This window comes from Elaeis guineensis, chromosome 2, assembly GCF_000442705.2.
Source record: "Elaeis guineensis isolate ETL-2024a chromosome 2, EG11, whole genome shotgun sequence".
Taxonomy (NCBI): domain Eukaryota; kingdom Viridiplantae; phylum Streptophyta; class Magnoliopsida; order Arecales; family Arecaceae; genus Elaeis; species Elaeis guineensis.
This window is the reverse complement of record NC_025994.2, coordinates 79,686,928-79,696,356: the sequence shown is the minus strand read 5'-3', so window position 1 is coordinate 79,696,356 and position 9,429 is coordinate 79,686,928. Positions and strand designations below refer to the sequence as shown.

Below are 9,429 nucleotides of genomic sequence, written 5' to 3'. Positions count from 1 at the left end.
TAGACGACAGAGCTCGTAAAGCGGTAAGCTATGCTTCTAAACTGGCTAGAGATTATTTTGATTTATTTGACTTGATTTACAGAGTCATGCTCCTATGATATTATTCATCTGTTTTGCAATACTATTCACTCAGGTATCCTCATATTCACAAGTAACTTTAGTGGTTTATTTGCCCAAATGCCATGAAAAAATAAGCTACTGTCAAAATTCTTTTTACCTATTACCCAACACAAACTTCTTTCCAGTTGTAAGTGCAGCCTAATATCTTGAAGAACATCTTGGACCCAAGAACTAAATAGCTCACTGTTAAGAATACATCACTATCAACATTTCTGATGCAATAAATTTGAGATGTGAGAATCATACAGTCAATTGATTCGTACATTTTTTTTTTTACAAAAAAACATTCGAGAGGATCCAGCATTGTGCTTATTTACAAAGGTATGGTAAGCGACCAATCACCTTAGACAGCTTTATAGTAACATTTTATAAGATCGTATAGCTTACCCTGTTAAGTATTAATCCCAATCAGCATCAAAAAAACCAGCATCTTTCATCTCAGAGTAGTACACATTCTCCAAACGCAAATCTTCCTCCTGTAACCAACCAGGAAAGAGAAAATAAAGCAAGGACATCGCATCAATCATGGTAATTCTTAAAATATCTTAAATATATGAATTTTATAACAAATAAAGGAGAAATGGAAGCTGACCTGGAAAAAATCTGCTAGGAATGTTACATACAGAAGTGGAAGGTAAAGAGAGTGGTAGCATATAGTTGCTATATTGAACAACCTGTACAGTAGAAACAGTATTAAATGTTTGCAGAAATTATTTTGAATATGATACCTTGTGTTTTGAAAAGGCAAATAAAATATACCAGAACCCAAATCCAGCTCCGTTTCCCAAAAGCACGCAGGCAAACAGCGATAACAGATTTAACGAGAACATTGCACAAATGTAGTTATAAAATGCTGGTCTTGCTGTAGAGAGTTAAAAGAGAAGAAATTATTGGATATCCCAGCAGAGAGAGGATGGCTTAGAAAGACAAATGGAGGAGATAAGGGTACCTGGCAACCTCTCTCTCCACTTTGAATGGTGCATGAACAAAATTATGCCATAAACTGCAGTAAGCAACAGCTTGTGTACAATCCACAAACCCCATTTCACACGATTGGCTGATTCACTGTGATCGATGAAGAGCGGAATTCCATAGCCAAATGCATAGATAGCCTGAAGAACGAAGAAAAAGTTCAGAACTGTATTCAATACATGCTTGGTAAACATAATCAACGGCCATTGGAAGAAGTAATCAAGATTTAGCAGTAAATTTCTGTCTCAGCTGATGCACACATTCAAACATGTCAATTTGGTTCTGGAATGGCCATAAAGACCAGAAACAGCAGTTGGCAAATGCATATGGAAAAAATCCATCAATCTACTGCAAGCATGCATGTCATGCCCAAGCCGATGCAAGCTAATGAATAATATAGTTATACTGTTCTGTTTACTATTTCATGCATTTTAAGTTATGATGTTTTGAAGTTATAGTGGGCGTAGAACTATTGCATTGAACTCATATATTAAGTTCATCAATTTTTTTTTTTTTTTTTTTTTGTGAATGGGACATCGACTTTTTTGGAGTCTACTCACTTTAATGGAATAGTGTTAATTGGTCCTATCTTCGATTGAAAGCTAGACTATGGAATCATGAAGCTAGAGTCATTGTAAGTGTATGTTTTATCAGTGATGATGTCTACCTAACCTATGAAAGAAAACAAGAAAGCATGTTGAAGGATTATATAAAATTTTTAACAAATAAGAACTACACAGACTTAATGCAGCAATACTTACCTTGAGTAGTATATCTGCAGCAACTATGACACCTGAGATAACAAATGTCCGTGCTAAAGCTTCCAGCCCACTTGCATGATTTCCTTGAAGTAAAAAGGCCACCAAACTAACTTCCAAGAACAACATCCCTGATTTTGTAAACAATGACAACATATTCCATGAGAATTCCTTTTCTGGAGTGCATTGCCATGCCTGTGTTCCCAATGAAATATGATCATCAGATAGTAAGATAACTAGATAAGTAATATGGAATAAAGTTAAAAGTGGATAAATTATTCAGAAATCCAATGTGAAAGATAAATCAAACCAGTGATCGGTATCAAATAATGCTAACAAACTAGGATTAAATTTACACTTGGGTCAAAAAAGGAACACTTTATGTTTGTAAGCAATAGGGTCAGTGTGACCTCAACGCTTGGCATGGGTGCCAACCGCCAAGTGTCCAAGCATGACAGAGCATCCTCAAGTGTTGAACACAGCATCCTCCACAAATGAAGGCATGGCAACATGGCAAATGTGTGTATCACACACAAACACATATATATTTGTGTATTGCTTATTAAAGAAACAAGTGAAACATAGAGTTATAGATGCTATCTGACAAGTAAATTAATAGAACAGCCATGAGTTTGCAAGTTGTCTAATTATTTCTTAGGTTCATCTAAAGTTACTTACAATATGTTCAGATACTTAAATTGATGACTAATCATGATACAATTATGTTTAAAACATCGCAATATCACTTGAAGTGCTCATAAAATACAAAGACACTTAGCTTGAAGTGTCCACAAAACCTCAAGGCACTTCACTTAGCACTAAAAATTAAAAGCCCTGCATGACATTCCAAAAAAATGCCAACTGCCAAGTGCCGGACACTTTTTGCTGACATCAACGAGTCACTTCAAATTGGAGCGTCCAACCATGTTTTGTTGTTTGTGCCCTATCCAAGTGTCCAAAAGTGTCAACAAAGATTATTTTCAAAATAGAGTTTCCAGGCAGCATATATGAAATTGACTTGAATATATAGTTAATAAAATATTTTTTTTCCACAAAGATTTGAAGTAACAGAGTTCATAACAAAGCAGCAATCAAAGTATAATCAAGAAAACTTATAATGATATTGCTTTATTTTCCTTCTAAAAATTAATTCTTGTTGCATCAAAAAAATGCCGTCCTATACAACCCTAATACCTTGGAAGACTTTTACATGTCAAGCCAATGTACCCACATATTATTGTAGCTAATGCTGAACAGAAACATCACCAGAGTGGTCCTCTATTGCGCAGTATGGTAATCACTATATCCATGAAAGTCCTAACTAAATCCATAGACTTAATTTACCGGACTATAAAAACAACATACAGAATCTTAATTTGTGAAGGCAATTCATAAACAAGGTGAATCTTAATTTAAGAAGGCAACTCATAGCCAAGGATCTAAGTTCTAGAGAGGTGGGAGTGTTGGCATAGCGCATTGTCTTGAGTATCGGGATGAGACAGCCACCATCCCCATAGTCAAGATTTGGTATGCCCCATTCCATGGAATAACCGGGAGGGCCCCATCCCACAGGATTTGCATCCTTACTCAAAACTCTCATATCTTTTTCCCTTAAAGCTCTATTTTCAAGTTAGGTAGTATTCTACAAGACAGAGCCCAAATACCACGATGATTCCAAATTATTGGCACATATTAGCCAATCTCGATCTATGAATAGCAAATGATTCCTTCTTTCATGCTTGCATGCATGCGAGGATTTTAATATTTAGAAGAATAGATAGTGTACCCTCGCTAGAGACTGTTAACCATTTACATACATGCTATGGGAAAAAGCAACGGTGACCAGCAAAAGTTGAAACAAAGCATGAGGTAACCCTATCACTGATGGTACAAAAGCAATTATCATGTTCCCTAGTAATCCCTTTTGTATACATTCGATGGACATCTTAAGGCTGCATTTGGTAGTTAGTAATCTATCTAGATTGCTGGCAATTTAAAGTGGGCCCACCAGATTACTGTGTTTGGTATGTTTTTTGGGTGGCAATCTAGATTGCCTCGGCAATCATCTACATTGCCTATGAGGAGATAATCTAGATAGTCTTGAGGAGGGGTGGCTATCCAGATAAACACTTCTTTAACAATGTTGCAAAAAAAAATTTAAACAAAATTATCCCTCAAAAAAATCACACAAATCTATCTCTCCAACCGCGGTGGTGCCATTGCCGGAGGCTAGCCCTGTCGCCGCCTCCCTCTCCCCCAATCCCAATGGGCTCCTCCCATTCCTCCCATAGTCACGAAGACGACGACGACGACGAAGAGGAATGCGGGCTCCTCGCGAACTCCAAGACCTCCAAAGAGAAAGTCTTGAGCAAGAGAACAAGGTCCTCCAATGCCGCATCGCTGCCTCTTTGCTCTCCTCTCAATTCTCCATCGCCTACATCCTGCACCTCCTTGGCTCCTCCGTCCGGGTCTGGGACCCTCCTCCCATCTCAATGGACTCCTCCTACTCCTCCCATTCCTCCCACGACCGTGGAGATGGTGATGACGGCGATGACAAGTTGAACTCGAACACCTTCAAGGAGAAGATCCTTGAGCAAAAGCCCGATGCCCTCCCATGCCACGCCGCTACCTCTCCACCCTCCCCCAGCTCTCCGTCGGCGGCACCCTGTGCCTCCTTGGCTCCTCCATTCGGGTTTGGGACCCCTATAACGTCTTTCTTCCCTCGGCCTTTACCTATGTCTGCGATCTCGTCTAGAGGCCCCATACACCGGGCCATGGAGGTACTCCTTATTGCCCATGGCAAGTGCGAGACTGGTCTGCAGTCGAATCTGATTGGCGGGCGGTGGCCGATGGCAGGGCTGACCTCCAAGGGAGAGCATCAGGCCAGAGCTTTGGCCATATTCAAGGTGTGAGATTTACTTTCATGTATACATCACCGTTGGATTGGAGTCTCACTCAATCAATTAGTCTAGCCTCCCTTCCGAGTCAGATTTTTTTCAAAATTGTTTCTTGTCAAGTGAAAATGGAGACTCAAAAATGGTTGGAACTATTTGAGCACGACGTTTTTTAGGGAGTCGGCATCCATTATGTGGAAGTTGGGTCACATCGTGGATGTACATAATTGAAAATTGATCTCCTACTCCTTCACCTCGAAAACCTTCTCTCCAACTCAAGATCACTTTATTCTTTTTCCTGAAATAAGTAGATCCTTCACTTTCATGACAACTGACTTCAAACCCATCTTTCTAGCGAATCGTCCGATGGTCTTTATTTGTACCAAACACACAGTAATTTAACTTAGGGATATTTTGAAAATTTGATTTCATATTATCAATAATCTGATTGTCATACCACACATGTCAATCAAGATTTTCAGTAATTTTATAACAACGTTACCTGCGTATATCAATTACAGTAATCAACATTACTGGCAATTTAATGGTGGCAATCTATCTTGAAGGCAATCCACATTACCTTCCAAGATTGCCTGGCGATGCACCAAACACAACCTAAAGGTGATCTGTATGAAATTAGGGTAACCATGAGGGAGTTATTGCATGTGATTATACAAAGCAGCAAGTGCTTTTTATAAATAATAAACTATAAAGAGGCCCCTTCCTGCCAAAAGAAGTAATGAAAAAAAACGTTCAAGTTAGTGATTGTACTTTGCCTCTATTGAGGGCTAGCTTCAGAGCATATTTCTTTTCAATGATTAGACGGAGTCTGCAGGAAAAATTGTCATTGATTTTAAAAACTATCAAACCAAAGTAGTATATCATAGCATGTTACAACATAAATTTTGATAATTTTTTGTTTGAAATCATAGGCTTTCAAATTTTCCCTTCTCGTGGATGCCTAGTAATAACACAGTATGCCATGGTGTGCATATTGTGTTGGCTATAGGCTGGGATAGGCAAAATACATGACACATTAATTTTTAATCTGAAAATGACAACCATTATAAGTTGCATGGATGACAGGGTATCGCTTGAATTGCATTGTATGGTTTATTTGCCGAACTATAGTTGTGATTCCAGTCTAAACAAATAAAGCCACCACTTTACTCGTTAGATAATTTTTTAAAATACCTCTTTGATCCTTCTCAATTAGACCTAGCATTCTGTGCATGTGTATTGTCACTCATCACCAACAAAACTTACCGAAACTTAATTCTTTCAACATATTCCATCTCCTTCAGCCAAAAGACCTGACCCAGAAAGGGCTAAATAGACGACAGTCTAATCATTTTAATCCATTCCTTTGAAAGAAACCATGACATTAGTTTGATTCAGGTTAAACAATGTTATCTTGCAAATATTTACTCCAAATATCATGCTTTTAAATTACATGATGCATCATATGGCAGGAAAAAAAAATCAGAATCTACAAAGTTTTGAAAGAATTGTCAATTGTGCTCAGTTGACCTCTTAAAACTATCACAAAAACTGAACCAAAGAGGAAAAAGAACACCCAAAAGTACCCTGGCAGCTTTAGTTAGTCGGGAAAATATTGGTGTACCTGGAGAGCGCACCACAAGAGATTAAGAATGCTAACGAGCCAGAGGAGGGCGTAGTACGCGATCATAATGTAAGACCGGCCATAGGTGAGCTTCGCGAAGCTCTTCCGCGCCCGGAAAGCCAAGTACGCAACGAAGAGGGCCGACGGAACGATCAGGGCGAGGTTGTACCAGATCCCGTGACATTCCGAGACCCACGACGAAAACACTGGCCCGTTCCCCCCTCCGTCGCGGAAGATGGCCCGTCCGGCGAGACCGCGAGGGGGATGCCGAGATGTGCTCCAGCCCTCTCATCTCCGCGGCTCTTCGTGGAAGCGCATCACGAGAAACCTTCGTGTCCAAGGTCCGAGTACGCAAACACTAGAAATCAGAGAACGCCGGAGATCAAAACTCTAGGTGGACATCAGGAGGAGTAATTCTCTGAAACCCTAATCCTAGGTGTTCGCGGGTTCCGTGGTCGAGTTGAGAACGAAGACCCACCGGTGGGATATAATCCGATCGAATCCGTGTCCGCATCCGATTCGGACCGGATTCGAATTTTTTTTTTTTTGTCCGAGTGCATCCGAATACGGATTTGGATACGGCCACGATCTCTTGAATTTTTTCTGGACTCGGATTCGGATATCCGTATTATACATAAACACATATACAAGGTCCCTGATCAAAGTTAAACCCGATCCGCATTTCACTGTTTTCCCAATTCCCTCCAATCCCACTTCCCACTTCCCACTTCCAGACCCCTTCCCTCCGAAGCAGCGACCGGTTATCGTTGACAAGCGCCTTTCCTGACCGATGTGACGGCACCCCAACCGACCAAACGAGCATCCCGATCTCATCAGACGAGACGAGCATCCAAGCAGGTAGTGGAATCTTGAATCTTGGCCTCTTTTTTGTTCGTATGTTGGTTTTCATGATTTATACGCTAGACGCAGGATCTTAACCCGCGAGATGTCGTGGATTTACTAATTTATTGGGTTTGATGCTTATTTCGGTGGGGGACTGTAACGATGTGGATGTTAGATTTCTTACCAATTATGTTCAGATCTGAGCAGATTCAGATATTTGGAATGAGATTTGAATGAAAATTATAAGTTGAGAAATGTTTAAATAAATTGGGAGAAAAATTGAGGATGATCTGAAGAAAAATAGAAAGGAGAAGAGAGCAGATAGGATTCGAAAGTGAGATCTGGGAGAAGAAGAAAAATTTTGGGGGAAAAATGAATTTCTTCATATCATTGCTTGAAAATCTTAACACCCTGTTACAACTATTTATATTTCAACTGTTAAGTTGATAACAGTAAAAAAAGGTCTGGATGTACTTCTGTCAGCTTGGGCTTGGGCTGCACTTGCTTATTCTTAATAGTTTAGTAGGTTACGGATCCGAATTTTATCCGCTATCTACTGACATCAGATATTTTGGTTGGTTGGTTGGTCGGCCATTTCGTGTAATCCCCTAGACTCCCTTCTGTCCGACTCTTCTCCTTCTTCTCCTCTATTCCAAACCCTAACCGTCATCTAGGGTTGTAGTTTCTTTGTTGGAATCCGTAGATCTGATCTCCAGATGATTTGTGATGCTCTTCACATCCCTCATGCTGGTGATTCATTACAGATAAGTGCTTTTTTCTCTTTATTCTTTGGCTATTTCCTCCTTTCTATTTCTAAAGCTTAATCTTTTATTGCAAAGGGTGTTGCATCCTCTTCTATTCCAAGAGATCCTTGTCCTCCAGGATCAAAGTCAGAAAATTGGTTCATGAGGGCTCTATAGTCCTCCCAGATGGCTTCTTCCTCACTAAAGTTGCTCTATTTGACTAACACCTGTGTGGCTGCCTTGACAATCTTGTTTCCTTACAGTACCATCCTGCAATCTAATATCTTCTCTGATAGGGCTAAAAGTTGCCCTTCTTCTCCAGTAAGTGGCATTATAGGTGAAGCTTGTCGTGGGTTACTAATGCCTCTTTTGAGCAGGGATACATGGAATATCGGATGTATCTGAGATCCTTCCGGCAGTTGCAACCTGTAAGCCATCAGGCCAATTCTTTTCAATATCTTAAAAGGGCCATAATACCATGAGATGAGCTTGAGATTTTTGGAGACTGCTACTGTATTCTGCTTATATGGTTGGAGCTTGAGGTATACCATCTCTCCTTCTCTATATTCCTTATCCATCTTTTTCTTATCTGCATTTTGCTTCATATGGTTTTGAGCTTCTCTGAGTCTGTCCCTTAGTATTCGAATCATGTTGTCCCTTTCTCTATTCCAGTCTGCTACTGTGGTGTGCACATCTACTCCGAGATTAACCACTGGGTACAAAGGTAGAGAATGATCGTATAGTGCTTGATATGGAGTCATCCCTAAGGAGGAGTGGTGGTTGGTGTTGTACCACCACTCAGTCAGGGATAGCTATTTGTGTCATTTACGGGGGTTCTAGAAATATAAACAATGTAAGTATGTCTTCAGACATTTGTTTATCCTTTCAATTTGTCCATCAGTTTGTGGATAGTATGTAGTACTTAACTGTAATTTGACCCCCATCAACTTGAACAGATCTTGTCACACTTGATTAGTAAACATCTTGTCCTTGTCAGATACTATACCCTAAGGCATTCTATGTAATTTATACGCAGAGTTAAGGAAAGCTCTTGCTACCTCCTAGGATGAGTAAGGATGTTTCAGGGGAATGAAATGAGCATATTTGGTGAGCCTATCCACCACCACCAGTATGGTATCTTTCTCTTCAGACTTGGGTAAGACCTTTATAAAATCCATACCGATCTCTTGCCAGGCTTGAGTTGGGATTTTTAGAGGTTGTAGCAAACTGGCATAAGAAGTTCCATCAGTTTTATTTTTGATACAGACTTCACATTCTTTCATCTTTTTTTCTACTTCTCTTTTCATTCCAGGCCGATAGAATAGCTGCTTAATTCTTCTATATGTGTGACTCATTCCAGAATGTCCTCCTAATAATGATACATGCATAATTTCTAATAATTTATGTCTTAATCCTCCTGTGCTTCCAATATAAATTCTTCCTTTGAATTTGAGTACTCCTTAATTATAAGAATA

At 39.7% G+C, this 9,429-nt stretch overlaps 1 protein-coding gene across 1 annotated transcript; it reads right to left on the bottom strand.

Annotated features, from left to right (window-relative positions):
- Positions 1–306: 306 nt before the first annotated feature.
- LOC105033154 (protein CANDIDATE G-PROTEIN COUPLED RECEPTOR 2) lies at positions 307–6,815 on the bottom strand. The gene is given in 8 exon segments (XM_010907836.4): positions 307–596; positions 713–794; positions 880–982; positions 1,070–1,232; positions 1,854–2,045; positions 6,369–6,595; positions 6,598–6,639; positions 6,642–6,815. Coding segments are annotated over 8 exon segments (906 nt in total). The 5' UTR covers positions 6,661–6,815; the 3' UTR covers positions 307–518.
- Positions 6,816–9,429: the final 2,614 nt, after the last annotated feature.